This window comes from Pseudopipra pipra, chromosome 4 (genome assembly GCF_036250125.1).
Source record: "Pseudopipra pipra isolate bDixPip1 chromosome 4, bDixPip1.hap1, whole genome shotgun sequence".
NCBI lineage: Eukaryota > Metazoa > Chordata > Aves > Passeriformes > Pipridae > Pseudopipra > Pseudopipra pipra.
In genome coordinates, this window is record NC_087552.1 from 52,213,547 (window position 1) to 52,232,250 (window position 18,704).

At 41.4% G+C, this 18,704-nt stretch overlaps 1 protein-coding gene across 1 annotated transcript; it reads right to left on the reverse strand.

Moving 5' to 3' along the window:
* Positions 1-12,924: 12,924 nt before the first annotated feature.
* Positions 12,925-18,138, reverse strand: CHRNA9 (cholinergic receptor nicotinic alpha 9 subunit). Its single transcript, XM_064654002.1, has 5 exons — positions 18,069-18,138; positions 17,327-17,472; positions 16,412-16,566; positions 15,224-15,756; positions 12,925-13,863 (listed from the first exon to the last, which is right to left on the reverse strand). Exons 1-5 carry the CDS (start codon positions 18,136-18,138, stop codon positions 13,316-13,318), a joined length of 1,452 nt encoding a protein of 483 aa, XP_064510072.1. The 3' UTR covers positions 12,925-13,315.
* Positions 18,139-18,704: the final 566 nt, after the last annotated feature.

The following is an 18,704-nucleotide window of genomic DNA, read 5'->3' on the forward strand; positions in this document are numbered from 1 at the left end:
TTGTGATTCATATAGCCATAAGTATACCTTAGTGACTAATTTTAAATGCATACGTTTTACAGGTACCACAGTGTCTTTGCTGCAACTGCCTTGGAAATTCTCTTGGCAGGAAAGGCAAGGCTGCAGTGCTGGTTCATAGGGACCCCAGACCATAAAGAGGAGATAGCTGAGACATCCCTGGGCTGATTACCTCTGCAGATAGTGGCCTTCTATTCTACAGCTGCAGTGGAGAACTTTCTAAACTTCAGTAAGTGTCAGCACATCACCATGACCAGCTATACTGCAACAGCTCCAGAAAAGCTGTGATGCCACCTCTTCAATGCTGTACCCAGCAATAAAACACAGAAAGGACCGCCTTCGCAAAGATAAGCAGAAGGGGACAGCATGCAGAAGGGACAGGGACCTTCACCTCTGCACATCCTCCCTTACCACCACCTGCTCCCAACAGCTCACATAAAGGGCTGTTCTACATGATTCAGGATTAACTCAGCTCTACCTGCCCTGCTGGACTCTGCCAGTGTGACTGTCAAGAATAGCAGCAGAGGTGGCCCCGTGCATTTCAGTGCAAGGGAGCAAAGGCTAACCAGGAGTGCCAGATGGAAGGAAGAGCTCTGGTATGAAGACACCCTGGTGCTAACTTGCTTCTGGTTCCCTCAAAGAGGAACGGATTAATTTAGGGCACTGGATGCCCTATTTGCACTTAGATGTAGCTTTGGAAAGTGTATCTGACCCTCAGAAACACACTTCCATGACTAAGTTGTCTGCAGGGGCTAGAGTGAATGTCGAGTGCTGGGTTGTGTGGCTTTAGCACCAAAACACTGTCGTTTTATTCTCAGGCTTTGCTCCAATGTCATCAGCCTGGAGATGTAGCTAGCAACAGCATGCCTTCCAGTTTCATGAAGCAGGGGATGGCACCTATGCAGCACCCAGTTCAGGATCAGGTTTATGTTTGACAAAGCTGTTTGTGCCATGGGATTGTGCCCTAGTAAAATTAGATGTTCCTAGCCCAACTCTACAATGCGATGAAAAATTGGATGAAAGTGAACTACAAAAGCAATAGAGTCTTTCTTTATGATGAAACCTCAGAAGAGTAATTAATTTAATCAGCAGACTTCAACACTGCCATTCATAACCTGTATGAAGAGGTTGAGCTATAGGGGCCAAGTTATCTTTATGACCTTTACCACCAGGAAAGTTTACAAACGGCAATTAGTAGATTCAGAGGCCAAAAAAATTAACCCAGATAGAAAGCATGTAATAAACCTCTGGCATTCAATTTACCAAGGTTGAAACAAAAAAGCCAAGGCATAAGCTGGGCTGTGCTACACCCACCAACAGCAGCAAAAGGAATTAGCATTGATCTTCTCAGGAGAACAGGTTTGCAAAACATCAGTTGTTATATATTCCAAGGTCATAAAAGTAAACCCATTTATTTCATGCAGGATTCAGAGTTGTTGGACCGTATTTAAGAGAAAAAAAAGCAAACTATGAGTGATTGTATAGATCCTTGATAAGATACTTTTCTCCTAGTTTTGCAATAAACCTTGGAACTTCCAGCTCGGTACCAGAGTAAAACCCTTCTCTCTAAATAGCATGCAATTAAGTGAGTTACTTGGTATAGATAAACTGCTCTTTGGAGAGATTCTACTTACAGTGAGACAGCATAATCCATAGGAGTGGTAAAAAGAGAGGAAGCTCATGTACCAGGTAAAAAGTAATAAAATTCTAACAAAGCTGCACACCCTCCCCACTGCAGCTCTTTCTGGGTTAAATGAATTCTCTATTTCCTTTTCCTGCAGATTTAATCCATTTTAAGAGAAATCTTTATATCTATAATACAAATTGCTTGTGTTTGTTTATTCACCAATAACACCTGGTGCAGCTGAAGGGTCAACACATGAGAACTGCAGAGCTGTATGTAAGCCCAGCATACTTTTGGGACACCTCCAAAGCAGTGGTCTTGCTCCCAGGGCGTGAAGCATTCATGGATGCCAGCAGCCTCAGAAGGACCCAGAGCTTAACCAAAGCAGCTATTCTAGCACAATGGTCTAATTTTAAAAGTACCATCTCTAAACTTTTAAATAGATGCTTAATTTTGAAAGAAAAAAAAAGCTACAGTTGTTAAGTCAAAGGAATAGGGAAATCACTAATGATACGTGCTGTCCTAGCTTAGCACACCCACTAAACATAGCAGACAATGAAAAAATCCCAGTATCACTCCGTTTTGTCTTGTATTCAGCCCCATATAGAGCAAGTTATTCACACACCCTGCAAAAAAACCCCATAGGGTGCTTGCTGCTGGGCAGACCACAAGGGTAGACCTCAGTCAAAGCAAGACCAGCAGCAGCAAGACCATAGCCCAGAGGTATAATTATATTTTGGTGCCTCATTTTTAACATCCTAAAGCATCTCATCAAAACTAGATGCCACACAACTGCATTGGCTCTCTACAGTATGTGATAAAGCCCTATCGCCCGTGTGCAAAACCATCAATTTTAGTTAGGTCCCACCGCATCCCCTCAAGGCTTCCTTCTTTTGAGTTCACTGCTTGTAACTTTTCAGATGTCCTTTATGGACAGGAATTTCTGAAATCAGCAATTGTGCTATGGTCCTTCGCTATAGGCAGGTCTTCATGTATTTATTAGATTTAAGCCAATACTCATACAGATCTGATTAACATTTACCTTCCTGTTCCAGCTATTTTTTCTGTTTGTTGATTTTTTAAAGAAAATACAAGTTATAAAACAGCAATGTAACAGTCACAGTTGCAGCACAGTGGAAATGAACAGTGGCTGACATTTTGCTGCTGCACAAAGACGAAGTCCTGCTTCCCAAGCTGGCCATATGACCATTCAAGAAAATACACCCAGACTGATGACAATCTGTTAGTATATCTGCAACCCTTCTGCCTGCTCAGCAGCATTGCCTCCTCCCCTCTGCCATATGCATGGAGTGTTTCATGTGTGAGTGCCCCTGGGGTAGAGAGGGAAGGTGAAGGAGTCACCTGCCTGGCTGGGCTCAGGAGGACCACCTGCAAAGAGCAGGAAGACATAAAATGGAAATAGTGTCATGGGGTTAGAGCATAGACAAGGACCAGGCTGCAGCTTAAGTGCTGCGGGTCTCTTGAACTACACCAAATTACCTCCAACACAGTCTTATTACATCTGTTTCCTCATAGGAGCAGTTGCATAGTCTCTACACTCCAGGAATCCTCCAGAGGATTGTAATCTGATGCAATAGTGAAAGTTTAAGTTGGTATGGTGCGTTGACCCTGTCTGGACATCAGACAGGTTCACTACGTCACTCTATCACTCCCCTCCTCAGCAGGACAGGGAGGGAGAAAATAAGATGGAAAAAAACCCCTTATGGATCAAGATAAAGGTAGTTTAATAAAGCAAAAGCAAAGGCTATGAGCAGAAGCAAAAGAAGACAAAAGATTTCTTCTCTGCTTCCCACCAGGAGGTAGTGTCCAGCTACTTCCTGGGAAGCAGTTGCTACAGAAGAAAAATTCCCCCTCTACACCCCCCCCTTCCTCCTTCCTCCTAGCTTTTATAGTTGAACAGATGTCATATGTTATGGAATATTCCTTTAGTCAGTGCATCAGCTGTCCTAGCTTTGTTCCTTCCCAAGATCTTGCCCACCCTCAGCCTACTGGTGAGGGGGAATGTTGGAGAGACAGCCTTGATGCAGTGAAGTGCTGCTCAGCAGCAGCCAAAGCATCGGTGTGTTATTGACACCTTTCTAGCTACCAATACAAGCAACAGCACTGTGAGGGCTGCTATGGGGAAAATTAACTCCACAACCTGGTCAAAGGCTCAAGTTCCTCCTGCCATAGCACCCAATGCCTCCAGCAGGCATTTTCTCTTGGTTCCAGCAATATACCAGACTATCCTGACCAGGTGTAGGGACCAACCTCCACAGCTCATGAAGCCTTAATCTGCAGTACTTCAAGGGTTAACAGACTACCTCAAATCAGATCTGTTCCTAAGACTGCTAGCCCCTGGATCACAGTATAAATTAAACCATGGCTTCTGAGGAAGTAATGAAGCAGCCTGTCAGAACAGCAGTCTTTGCACTAGCCCATAGGATAGAATTCTTCATTTATTTAGTCCTTAATAAAAGATTAACAGGAACAATTCAGCTAACAAGGCACCAAGGCTAAATCACTTCTTGCATCTTGAAGAAAACAGCACATTTAGAGTTAAGAGCAGAGGTTCTTTTGGTTTTTTATCTTTAAAAAATTGTCTACAAGCATGGCCTTGAATCACCCCCAGCAACTAGAACAGCACTTGTATGACCCCTAGAGGTCTCAGGGTTTAGGTGAGAAACTAACTCCACAGGAGGAACTTTTGCAAGGTGCTTTCACAGCAGAGACACTTGGGCCCTGGACTCATTCTTAACATCACCCTTCACCTCTCCACCCTTCCCCCAGGGGCAGAAGCTCTAGACTGTTTTTCTGCTGATGCCTTGGGAACCGAGGGTTCCAGTGTAATGCTTCTACAGACACAAAATTTGCTGGCTGGAAGCACTGCTGCGAATTCTTACAGCTCGAGGGTGCTGTGCCAAATAGACACTTGTCCAGCCCAAACCACTTTATACCACGGTGTTGAGAAATGTTATCTGTTACAGTTCAAACAATCTCTGCAGGGTAGTGAACATAGCATTCAAAAGCAGAACTGAGGAGGTGTACCTGAAGATGACTAAGTTTTGCCCATAACCCTGAGTAACATACCCCTGAGCTCATTTGCACTCCACTACTGTTTCAGTGCAAGAGGGTGAGAAACCAGCTTACCCTTGGGTTTGGGATGTTAGTGTCAAGTCTTTTTCATACAGTTTTTCATAAACTCTCATCCTTTAACTATGAAGAAAGGGATTGTCTCATGACCACCATTATGTTTTCAGCTATGTTAAAAATACTAGATAAAAGCAACACAAGTTTCATTCACCTCATATATCTTGCTGGCAGTCAACTAGAATATTAAAATGCTAAACAAAAGTAGGCACGACCTGCAGGACAGGACAATACGCTTAAAACAGCTGTGAACGATGTCAGGCCTCCTGTAGAGGAAGCTACCAACTTTCTGTGAAAAAGTGGGTGAGCTGGATCAAAAATTATTTGAATAATCATGCTTTCAGAAGGAAATTAGGGTTATGAAGTAGCACAGAGGAAGCCAACCTTCCAAACCATATAAGTGACAATCTTCATACTGAGGGCCACCAGATACTTACCTTTGGGAACTGGGATGAAGTGAAACTACTTTACCAGTAGATGATGGCAGCAGGTCCTCAGGGGCCCACCTATCCATCAAGCTGGTGAAGGCTTCAACACATCAGCATGACTCAGGGTAAGCTGGCACCCTTGTCCTTGACTGACACAGTAAACTCCTACCCTAGAACAGACCCGCTGCTGTAGTACAGCCCCAGGGTAGGAACTGTGTTAAACTTGCTGGCAGTCCATCCCTGAACATAGACTGGCCAGTGAATGACATGTACAATGAAAGTAGCTATTCCACTGCTAGAACGTGCTCTAGTGAACAGCAGTCTCAGTAATTTTACATTTTTCAGCTCCTGTTTAGTTAGATTTCCCCCTCTCTTTCCTCTTCTTCATTTTGTAAACATTATGTAGTGTTATGTAGCATTACTTGGCAACACAGATGCGTCTGCTGTCATCCTCTAACCAACTGTGGCCCTATGGAAGTCACATGATCACTTCCATCCCCACTGAACATGGACTCCACACTATAGCCAACTGCTTTATCTCTGAAGGTCTTTTCTAACTTGTGGAGGCTACTCCAGATGACTTTACCATCTATTTAACTTTATTGTTAGAGTCCATTTTTGCTACAGTGAAACACTAGCAAAAGGCACGCCTGTCACTGAAATACAGTGAATATCTTGGTAGTTTATTCATTCTGTATTTTCAACTAGAACAGAATGAATAAAAGAGCCAGATCTATTACTTACCTATGGCACACTAACAACAGAACCATACAGATGTGTACGTTAATCACAGTATCATTTTTTAGTTGCTCACACTATATTGTCTCAAAAATCTCCTGCTAACATATTCCTAAGATATCCATTATCCTATAATGGATAACTCAAAAGCAAACAAAACCAGAAAATGATCTGATTATACAGTATTTAAGACCACTGTTAATCAAAGTTGTCTGGTAGTGGTGACACATAGCAAGCAAATACCCAGTGAATCCCAGTTTAATAATTTTATTCACTGAAACAATAATCTGGATTAGGTTTAAGCAATTTTTTAAAAAGCATGTGATTTTTTGTTCTGTTCTTCCTTTGCCAGCTCTGTCATTGCATTTAGATTAATCAAAACCAGTGCATTCTTCAAACCAAAGTGTAATGCAGGAAAGACTTTGTGGTGTGCTGTCTCCCGAGCAACTCCCAACACATTGAATAGATAAAATCTTATTCAATGAAGAGTGATATGAATAAAAATAATGACATATGAAAATTTGTTCCAAGTTCTTTCAAAACAGAGGCAAAAGTTTATTGTGAGTAGCTGTATGAATGTCAAGGCACAAAACATGGTTAATGGCAGAGGAAACAAACAGCAATACCTGCTCCCCAGAAAAATCCATAATTCTAGATGGGTTACTTACAAAGTAGTACTGAATCACTTTTTAAATAGATGTTTTCAGAAGCTAGAATAAAAACCAAATATTTGAAAGTGGAGCTAAAAACCCTATTTGAAATTGAAGCTGCCCTTTTTTAATCTCAGTTTGCATTTTCTGGATGTTCACTAGATGGACTTATGCTCTGAACCAGGACTACCCAAGAAGAGACCACGGCATGACAGTCCCAGGTGCAGTTTTTGCACAGACCATATTCTCTACCCTACCATGCTTCGCCTCAGGTGATATCCCTCCCTCAACAGTTATATTCCTATTTCATCCAGTTGCAAAGATATCCCTGAATTGCCTTCTCAAACACAATGGCTAGAACTACACCTGACAGAATATACCACGCTGTCATGTCTAGCCAAAGCAACTCAGGGCCCTGTGTGACTTAGGCATGACTTAGTTCACCACTAGCTTGCTGCAAGGTCAGTCCCTGCATTCCAGATAACCAGGAGGCAGGTTGCACCACTGAAACGCTCACCCTTGTGGCATAGTGTATTCCTGGTGGCCTTCCAGATCTTCAGTGGTCTGTGGCCTACAGACTAAGAATCAAATGCAAATCATCAAAAGTATTTAGAAAAACAGATATTAGGGCAAACCTGAGCTAGGTACTTGCTATCTCAGTTATTCCTTACTGCAAGCAATGTAAAAACAGTATTGTTCACTGCGGTCTTGCAGACTGGAGTTCTTAAAAGGTGTCTGGACACAATGAAGCTCAATTTGCACAGTACAAACTAGATATAAACTCCTCTGCTACCTCTTGTCCCTTCCACACGGCTGAACTTGCCTCTAACAAAGAAGAAAGATTTCTCCTTTTTAGTAGACTTCAGAGAACATAGAGAAATGTTCAGCTTGCTCTCCTCCTTTAATTGACCTCTAGGTCACTCACTCTGCCTGCAAATATAAAGGAGGTGGCTGCACACAAACTCCTGAGGTCGCCTTTGGTCCTATATCCTGTCACTGATGAAAAGATTTTAAGAATGAAAGCAAGAATCAATATATTCGTTTCTTCAATGAGTAATAGAAGTTTGTAAGAAAAGATGGATTCTTCCCAGTTTTATAAACAGAATGAAAGGAGTTCCCTTTCACCCCCTAGTCTCCTTTTCCCATCTCCTAAACAATCACATTACAGGTCTTCTGCTTCTCAAATTGGGACTGATGCAGAGTCAGGAGTTCTTGCTACACTTCTGCATTTCTCGAGAAACATGTCTGAGACACTTGCCATAATTCTGGCAGGGTCAGAGAACCAAGCTTTGTTAACCAGTGGACAAAACACACAGATGCTTACGGTGTGATGTCTGTATTCCTGAAGCATGTTGAAAATCACGTCTCTGTCTCATGATATCATTTACGTTCAGGATGATCCTCTTGGGTTTAGTTTGAATCCTTAGGCTGCAATTTCCACAAACAGAAACAGATTTTCTAGGTTAGGAAAGGGCTTCTCCCTAACTTTCTGCAGCACTGGAAATATAATACCCCAACATCCCATCACACTTCAACTCTGTAATTCTGCTTGTGAAGAGAGCAGTGAAGGCATCATAGGAGATAGCTTAGGTTTCTCCTCATTTTAATACTGCAATGATTCAACACAAGAGAGGAGATGTGATCTCACTGCAAAAAGATGGTACAACAAAAGAATCTGTCAGCTCATTCCTCAAAGGTCTCTGCAGCACACACTCTGCAGCCGTATTTTTATGGCATCATTGTCTTCTTTAGTAAATATAAAGTCACTCTGCTGCCTTCATGTTAAGCCTGCAGAGTTACTCAGACAAGTGTATAAATAGTTATTTTTCCGTTACTATAATCATAGTCATTCATCATTTCTGCATTTAATCTTCCTGAAAGGTTACTGGATCTAAGCACGAGGTGCACAAAGAAAAAAGTAAGAGAGCAAAACAGATAGAATTACATTAAACAGTCCTGTCTCCACTCAGCACTGGAGTCGTCACGTACAGTTCTGACTACTAACATACATGGTTGATTTAGAGCAAGTTTCTTCTTGCTGAAATAGCTAAATGCAGAGATATACAAACTACATAACAGATACACAAATGACAGGGCTAGAGGGTGTAGCCTTAAGCTGTGTCAGGAGAGGTTCAGGCTGGACATCAGGAGGAATTTCATTGTGGAAAGGGTTGTAAGGCATTGGAATGAACTGCCCAGGGAAGTGGTGGAATCACCATCCCTGGAGATGTTCAAGAAATGATGGGACATGACACTTAGTGCCATGATCTTGTCGACAAGGTTGGTGATCAGTTAAAGGTTGGACTTGATGATCTCAGGGGTCTTTCCAACCTAAATGATTCTGTGATTCTGCAAACATTAAGACCTTGGAGAGACACCTAAGCTACTGTCACTATAGTTTAGTTAGAAAATCCTGAGCTAGCTTTAAACCAGGTAGCCCTTTTATGGCGGCAGTAGCTTGGGCCTTGTCAACAGAGTCATGGCCATGTGGCATCACATTATGTTTTTTACCCTGGAAAATTATCAGGTCCAAAGATGTGACTCTGAGGGTCCTAGCACAAAAGTTCAGGGACCAGCTTCTACTGGCACCCCTCATCTGCTGCTCACAATCTTTATCCAATCCTCTTATGAACTACAAGAGAAAAGTTTTTCTTACAAGAGCAAAAACAATCACTAAATGTAAATAAAGGAAGAAAGAAACACTTGAGAATGTCTTCTGATCCAAAGAAAAGGATAAAAAAATAATTAACAAGCAAATTTAATAGTTAATAGGTTCAAATAGCAGTAGTATTTTTCAAATCCCATTCTTGTAAGATACTTCTTTAGTACCATCAGATTTTCACATAAAAATACTAAGGAAGTGCAAAGTATTATTTCAACATCCAAGCATGCAACATTTGAAAAGTACCAGTATGATAGAGGCCCACGATCCACTTATGATTGTAAACTTTCCCTTACACATGGACAGCCCGCAACTGCAGCAATTTGTTTTGAACAGAATGGCACCGACACAATCTGAATTCCTAAGAAAGATATTCCGAGTCAGACTAAAGGTCTGTCAAAACGTGGAAGCTGTCTCCAATGGGTGTCACCAGTGGGATGAAGAGCACTGAAGAACATGTAGTTATGAATCCCTAAAATATTGCTTCACCTTTCAACACTTGGTGACTGTATTTAGAAATATGCCAACAGATTTTTTTCCATATTTCTCGCATCTTTAAATCCATGTAGTCTTACAGCATTCACCAGTCCTGTTGCAGAGTTCGTCAGCCTTCTTATATATTGTACAGTCTACTCCACACTGTACCCATTTCATGTACCCAGTTCCTATATTGTAAGAGACTGTGAACAATAACTCTTTATGCCACCCATAAGCCTTGAACAAACCCTTGGTCATGAGTTTTCCATGCTGAAGACTCATGTTCTGAATATTTTACCCTTATCTTTACATACTTTGCTCTCTCAGCTTTATAAACAATATTTTTTTCCACAGCAAAGTGCAAATCAGTTTGCTCAAGCAGGCAGTGTAAGTGCCAAACCCTGAATTGCATAGCAAATGGGTGCAATCATTTTTCTGCACCATGAGTGAAAATGAACAGCTTGTCTTCTAAAGGAGCTATTCAAAGTTACCCTGGTTGACTGGGAACTGATAATACACAGAGAACGCACTTGAGACTTTTTCCATATACTGAGTTTATTCTTGGCTAGACACCCAGTTTAGCTTTACATTAAAACCTGGACTTAAAGTGTTGCATTATGTATGAGAATCCAGATAAGTTTACAGCATTAATTATTCCACAGAAAAGAAAACCTGCCATTAGCAATTCAATGCATCATTTACATCATCATAATAAAAATAAAGATTCCCTTTCTTCCAGTAAATTTGGGCATAACAACTGCCCCACTTTGCCACTTGGCTCCTTGCTCTTAAGTTACTTATTCACAGATGTGCTCCTATTAACTTCAATAATTATGAAAATTAGTTTTATCACATGAACTTTTGACTGGTATCCATTACAGTGTCATTCTGCCTCTCCCACTGCATCTAGAATATCATGGTTTCAAAGTTCAGGGTGCTTTGTAAAAGTAATTTATTTGCCATGGGCATGCCCAGGGTACTGGTTTCTCACTTTACTACAAGAGAAATCCTTCAGAGCTCTATCAGTCTGAGAGGGTTAAGAAAAATTAACACACAGAAGAGTGGGTTTTGGTGTTGTCAGCAACAAACACATTCACATACATGTAACTACTAAGGTGCTGAGCAAGGAATGTTGATAATGGCACTACTTTAATAAGCCTGTAAGATCATGATTTTCTGCTAAGTAATGCACAGAGTAACCTTGGCATTCCTGTAAACAGTTTAAAATTTAAGTATTAAAGAGCATGTAACAGTGGACAAAGGACACATGGGGTGAACACTGGTGAAGGTAAATAAAATGAGCAGAGACAAAAGTCACAGCCTCCTATTTTAGCAGTGGCAAGTAGCATTTCAAGGCCCATCTTGCACAAATGCCCAGGGCAATGAGACATGTAGGAGGGACAGAAGAAGTTCTTCCTATTTTTAGGTTCGAGAAAAAGAATTGAAGAGAGGCCCTTTGATCGGTGAGGAAGAAGCCCTGGTGATCTGGCATACTGGAGCCATGGTGACAACACAGTAATATTCAGTATCAGGAAACAATAAAGAAGAAGATCGAGGTAGCCATCATATTTAGTAAGCTCAATTGTATTACAAGGGAAAGGCACTGCAAATAGACATACAGAGCCTATAAAATGATAGGAACAGTGATCAGTGAAGACAAGCTAAAAAAAAAAAAGGGTCAAAAGGGCAATGCCATGAAGGGATGATTTCCAGAAAATGCCACTGTGTTACAAAAACACTTTTTTTTTTCCCCCTGGGAGAGAGAAAGGGCTGATCAAATTATAAGGTGCAGAGATGCAGGCTTGTGAATACAGTGCTCCCTGCTAGGCTATCTGCTCCACTGATGCAATGCTCCAGCCCATTCAGCTTGAAGTCATGGCCACCACTTATCAAGGTGGAACACAGTGTGCTTACCCTGCACCCTCATCAGGTCTTCACTCCCATACTAGCATCATCATGGCTGGGCTTCGCGAACAAAGGTTTGGGAAGGGTTCTACCCATGTTTGTTGCAAGCGCGTTGATGGCTAAAAAGGCCAATACGAGATAGACATGTCTGGTTGCAAAAGGCACAGCAGAAAGACTCCTTAGGTGGTATATTCTGCAAGACACGATTCTTTCTGCGTTGTCTTTTCTCCTCAAGGGTGATCCTGCGTGCTTTCTCAAAAGCATCAGCAGCGTTATAGATAGTGTGTCTCCAGACCTCCTGATTGGAGGCCAGAGTAGACCAGTTATGATGATCAACATGGCCAAGGCTGAGATGTTGTTTCAGGGAGTCCTTGTATCTCCTCTTCGGGGCTCCTCTCTTGCGGCAGCCGGTGGCAAGTTCACCATAAAGCAAGATCTTAGGGAGGCAGTGGTCCTTCATCCTTGAGACGTGCCCTGCCCAGCACAGCTGTGTTCTCAGCAACATGGCCTCAATACTTGTGACTGCTGCTTGCTCTAGAACAGATGTATTGGTCACATAATCTGACCAGTGGATGTTTAGGATTGTGCGGAGACAGCGCTGATGGAAGCGTTCTAGGAGTCGCAGATAGTGGCGGTAGATGACCCATGATTCAGATCCGTATAAGAGAGTAGACAGCACTATGGCTCTGTAAACACTGATCTTTGTACTTTTCTTCAGGTGTTTATTTCACCAAACTCTTTTATGAAGCTTTCCGAAAGCACAATATGCCTTTGCTAACCTGTTGTCTATCTCTCCGTCAATCTTACCATCCGAGGAGATGGGGCTGCCTAGGTAATTAAACTGCTGAACTGATCTGAGCTCTGATTCACCAATGGTGATATGGGGATGAAGGAAGACTTCCTGAGGTGCTGGTTGATGGAGAACTTCTGTCTTCTTTAAGCTGACTTCCAGCCCAAAGAGCTCGGTAGTGTCTGCGAAGCAGGATGTTAAACACTGCAGAGCTGCTTCTGTGTGGGCAACAAGGGCGGCATCATCAGCATAAAGCAGCTCCTGGACAAGATGGTTTAAGGTCTTGGTGTGGGCCTTCAGTCACCTTAGGTTGAATAGGCTTCCATCAGTACAGTATCATCTGCAGGCACCTTTTGGGTAAGGTGGCGCAGGTCAGTGTAAAATTTATCTTTTTCAGCAGGGTCAGCTTGGAGAGTTGGGGCATATATACGTGTTGGTTGTTGTGGAGTGCAAGGCGTAGGGAGATAATGCGGTCAGAGTGACCCGTCGGCAGATTTTCGAGTTCAGGAACAACAGAGTTTTTGATCATGAAGCTGACTCCTGAGAGATGTTTTTCGGTTCTGGGCTTACCTGACCAAAAGAGTGTGTAACCGGCACCATGTTCTCTGAGGCTGCCTTCCTCGTGAAGCCTTCAGGTAAGCCCAGAACCGAAAAACATCTCTCAGGAGTTGGCTCCCGTACTGGACATCAAGGACAATCACCAACAAAGTCCTCAGCACACTATCTCAACACACTATCACAGCCTACAGAATCAATTTGTTTATTGTTACAGAATGCGAGACAAAGATCTCAAAAGCACTCCTCTCCCAGAAGTCCAACAAAACAAACTAACCCAGTTATTCAGATTTACAAAAGGAATGTGTTCGTTTTCAGTTAAGCTGCTTTCCCAATGATAAGCACGCTCATAAAAAACACCATGACAAAGAAAATCCACATGAAAAACCTGTCCATCACCTTTGCTACTTTTTTCCACTCAATTCCTTTGGCCCTGTTTGCTTTATGGTCTCGAATACAATTAGCAATATACTCGATATTTTTAATCAGCATTTTGTAACAGGAACAGCAATTAACAGTCTCCCTAACATTTTCACCATGAACTCCATGCAAATTTCCATTGAGCTTCTCCCCAAGATTACAGTCATCATTCCTATTGGAAAGAGGACTCCTTACCTCTTTCTGCCTCCTCTGACACCCATCATCTCCCTCAAACCTACGTTCTTCTTCTTTCTCTCTTTTTGGGCTTGTACAATTTTCACCCACATCATAAACAAAAAAGATTTTTGACATGTAGTCCAAAATAACCACCCTGGCCCATTGTGGAACAGGCTTTGCTTCTGAGCCACAGTGATGGAGATTCATTATAATGATCGTCAATGCAGTGGAAGCTGTGATCATGGTCATTGTTGCTATGTAATACTTTCCTGGAATACAAAATAAAATCACATTAGAGATGTTATCCTACTAAAAAAAATCAGTGAGAAAAAACAATGTGACAACATAGTGTTAAGCATAAATGCAAGTGAAACAAATTTTTAATTGTGCCAATTCTCTGTACTGAGATCACACTTAATTTACCACTTAAAAACAAAGATTAAAGCCATTAAAATAAAATCTCATCTTCATTGCTGGTATGCCTGTTATCAGATGAGTAAGTGACTATTGTATCAGCATTGCAAATATCTACAAGCCCAAACCTCTGATTTCTTGAAACACACCCATTCAGAAAGCAGCTCAAAAATATTTGTCAGGAGCCTTGCTCTTTTCCTAGCGTCTGCAAAATCCCAGTGTAAACAGCTTCACCTGGCACACAAGGAATCCCATTTCTCAATGCATTAACAAAAGCAATGATAATGCTTTGTTGGAGCTATTGATGCACCCCACACCAGCAGATCGATGCCTTCACACTCACACAGGCCAGTGAATATCCAGATTGTGCTCGTATCCACAGCTAGTGTGCTGACAGCTAAGATGTCAGGGCACAGAGCTGAAGGGTGGCGAGCTGAAGCGAATACATGCTCCTCTGCCCTTGATTTTTACAACTGAAGTACAGAGCTGACCAGCCAACCAACATACCCTGCCTTGTGCCTATGCCAAGAGGCAGCTCCCAGCCCTGCTCTGCCTCTGTGCAGCCTCTGCAGGAAAAGCAAGAGCTGGCAGCAAGGACACAGGACACATCACAGATAAGTGTGATGTGATCCCAGTTTTCAAAGGAATTGGAAAGAATAGCAAGAGAGAGTGAGGGAACAGAGAAAACAGACTGAAGCTAGGATCCTTTTGTTACACGAGTTCTTCTGAACTTTCAGACATAGATTAAATTTCAGCATAATGGATTTCCAGGAATTATAATTCAGTGAAGAAATTGTCAGATATTAAGTCAACTGTGAATGTGTCAGCCAGGCCATCCAACCATCTGCATCTGACAGAAACGTATCTTGAAACAGTCTGACCTTCTGCTTATAGCTCTTGCTTACACTTCATGTGTTGGTTCTAAAATAGCTTTCCATTATTAGCTTTATTTCAAGACATGATACCTTATTTCTAAATATCTAACTATACTTTATAAATATAAAATAGCTAATACATAATTTAAAATAAACACAAAATAACTTTAAAAAACTGCAGCATACCTGTACAACTTCCACACACATTTTAAGTATTTCACTATGTTTTAAAAATGTAGCAAATTCATCTTCCTAAAAGCCACAAATTACATATAGATTCCATGACATACAGCCCTGCTATTAACAAGTCATGCTTAAAGACAAAGCATGTAAAGCTCACCTATCAAAGGTACGTTTTCAGATGGAGGCATGATCTCTGCAACCATCAGCTGGAACACAGTCAGAGCAAGAAGAACGGTAACACCCAGAGACACTTTTTCGCCAGAGTCTGCAGGGAGATAGAATCCCAGTGGAGCCAGGAAAGAGATCAAAATGCAAGGAAGCAACAGATTAAATATGTAGAAAGATGACTTCCTTTTCAAAATCAGTGTGAAGGTCACATCTGGATAAGGCTCAGAGCAGCAGCCATAAGTGATGACATTCTTAACTGCTGGCATACCGTGAATTTCCCATTCCACGTCTTCTACAAAGTCAGAGAGGTCACCACTATCGAGAGAATTGATGATGTCTACCTGATTACCATTATAGGTCCAGGAACCAAAGGTAAGGTTGCACTGCTGGCTGTCAAAAGGAAAATAAGACACATCCACTACACATGAGCTCTTCGTGATAGCAGGTGCATCCCAAGTGATTTTTCCATCATATCTCAGCACAACATTAGTATTCACTGGTTCTGAAAAGTCATCATCAGCCCTAAAAGATAGAAAAATGACAGCCAGGACTGACAGGCAACAACTTAAGAGTGTGGACCAGGGAAGAGGGGGCAAGGGGAAGACCTTCCTTTCACACCATTAAAAGCATGCTCTGAAATCATATTAATGCTGAATTTTAGTAGGAACTTACTATTAAGTAATATTTACAGGTACCACTGCCCATTAATGTCAAACACCAGTGGCGCTAAACTATGTTGTATTTGTTGTCTATAGCTCCCTCAAACTTGATCTCAAACAGGAATCAGTAGGATAAGAGTCCATTAAGAGATTAAAACAATCTGTTGGTCACTACTGGCTTGCAAGGGCAGATAAGAAGTGCAGCCTTCATGTACCACCTTTTTGTGGACAATCTTCCAGAGCTCTCAAGGAGCCTCAGCAGAAAGCACTACAGACTGCCAGGGTATTCAATTCCCAGTGCAGAGAAATTCAGAACAGCTTTGTTGTGTAGCATAATCAATTTCCAAATCTTGGCTATAGCTTTATTGCAAAATATTTAGATGATCAACAACAAATGTTAAGACAACAAATATAGCCCTTGCTAAGGTAAGGTAAAGTTCAGACTCTGTGGGTCAATTCCTCCTTCAACCCTCTCCCTCCTTCAAATATGCAAGCTAATATTTTCCCGCCACACTCACTTGTTATATAGGACAATATCTGGTCTCCAAACCAAATTGCTTGGAATCCTGATAGAATCCAGCCCATCATATTTATCTTTGTCCCATTTGAGGTATGCATCATACCAGCTTTGTCGAATCCATAAGTAGGCTGACAAAATTTGGTTCCTTTCATCCTGCATAAAAACAGAAATATTTCTAGCTGAAGGTGACAAAATCATGTCTTAGATGCAGACAGCATTTGTGGTATAGCTTTGATGTAGTGCTCAAAACAAGGCCACAAGAGTAATTCTCAGACAGGTATCTATGCCTATACATTGTACAGGGAGATCACTTTTTTGGACTTTCTCTTGGCCAAACCTTCTTCCCCCTACACCCTCCCTAGCTTTAATCACAGTGTCTAAGGCTCCCAGTATCTTAAGAATTTCCTTTTGTGAGCTTTAAAATACCAAACAGCTAACAGATTCAGGCTAAGAAATTCTTTGAAAGCTTGTTGAGGCCTTGAAGTTGTAATTCAGAAGTCACAAAAATAATCTTCCCTTCTCCTTCCAGACACATTTTGTTTTGCCTTAAAAGTGTATCTAGCAGAATCATATTTATAAAAATTTACTGAAGGCTGATTTTAGGGATTTTATGTAGAAATTAATTGCATCTTAGAAAAAGCATTTGCTATATTTAAAGCTCAGCAGAAGTTGCCTGGAGGGTTCAATACCAACACCTAACTACAAAAGAAGTCTTAAAAATTCAATGTTGCAAGCAGATAAGAATCTACAAAGAACTGGAGAACAGGACCCTGAGGAATGCATTACTTCCTGAGGAAGCATTACTTCATTTGTCATAACAAAATGAAGGGTACTTTTCCTGCTCCTAACAAAAGGCTTAAGCCTAATACATTTTTGCATATTTTTAGAAAAACAGAACTATACTTTTACTCACCATGTCTTTAATTTGGGACAATGTGATCTGAAGGGTGACATTCAGTACTTTATCTGTGTCTTCCACTGGTCTTAGAGCATTGGAGTAGTCTTCAAACAGTTCATTAAACAGCATGTGAGCATATTTTCCTTTGGCTGATTCTACAGCTAGATAACATAGATTTATTCAGTAAATCAGACTAAGTATACTAAGCAGTATAAGAAAGGATAAGAGTAGATATATATGATAAAAAGCATTTTCCCACGCCCAAGGTCTATGAGCTCAATTCCTTTACATCGGGGCTGTTAGTATGCCAATCACCAGCCATCCAAAAACTTTCTTCCTCCCCTTCAGTTGCAAGGTGCAAACCTGGCCTCATCAAAGCACCTGCTGCTTTTGCAAATGGCCTATTGTTTGTGTCATTAGCCCTTTCACATTTCAATCTCTCATACATTCACAAGACTTATGCAAATGCCAAGTGAGCAAGTAGGGAACAAGTGTTCTTTGGATTACATCTCTCTGTGGTGATTCACACTGACTTCCTGCACTTCTTAGAGTTGAAAGCAAATATTCCTGAATAAAAAGATATCCCAGCAAATCAAAGCTTCACGAGGAGCATTGCAGTTCTGGTCTGCATAATCATTTTGCCTATGCATCGGTGAGACAAAGTAAAACACAACAGACTAAATACTCCAGGAGATGTAAAGCACAGCAAGTCACAAGATCCCATCTGAATAAAATAAACATTTAGCAGTATTCTCACCTTTGAGTATCACTGCTGTGAACAGAAACCCCAGAGAGACGTAAAAAGAGGACAAGCTCTTTCTCTTCATTTCTGGACCTTAAATAAAACTGTTCACCCAAGGGCACAAAAGTGTTTCTCGCCATCCAAAACTAACCAAAAAAGTAAATCAAGTTGCACAGCTGCATAAAGATGCTGATGCACTGATGCATTGCTAGAAGCAACTCAGTCCTCCCTCAGGAGTTGTCAGAGTCCAAGAGCATCGACTGTGTCTCTGCCACCGCCTGGGGCTCTGATGAACCCTCCCCTCTCTTGGTAACCTGAGCGCTGACTGCTCTCAAGCTAATACTGAGTCAGAAAACAAATAAAATCCTTTGACAGTTCTTTGCTGGGCCATGTTTTACTGCTCTTATGTTCTGCAATAACCTGCTAAGAACCATTTCTGTGGAACTTGTGAACCCTCACAAAAAAGTGATCTCCGTACTTTAATTGGTATAGTTACACTGTACATCACACATCCAATATCACACAGAAAAAAAAAAAAAAAAAAAACCAACAGCCTACTTACTCTCCTGCTGACAAAATGTTTTCACCTACGGAAGTGATACCACATGGAAGAGATGCAGCTACACCAAAGTCGGACAACACAGGCAATAT

Excerpts from the sequence above, each read along its gene's own strand:
- CHRNA9 (XM_064654002.1), bottom strand. The coding sequence starts at position 18,138 with ATGAAGAGAAAGAGCTTGTCCTCTTTTTACGTCTCTCTGGGGTTTCTG. Across the intron at positions 17,473-18,068 it reads CACAGCAGTGATACTCAAAG|CTGTAGAATCAGCCAAAGGA; the intron begins GTGAGAATACTG and ends TATGTTATCTAG. Across the intron at positions 16,567-17,326 it reads TGTCCCAAATTAAAGACATG|GATGAAAGGAACCAAATTTT; the intron begins GTGAGTAAAAGT and ends GTTTTTATGCAG.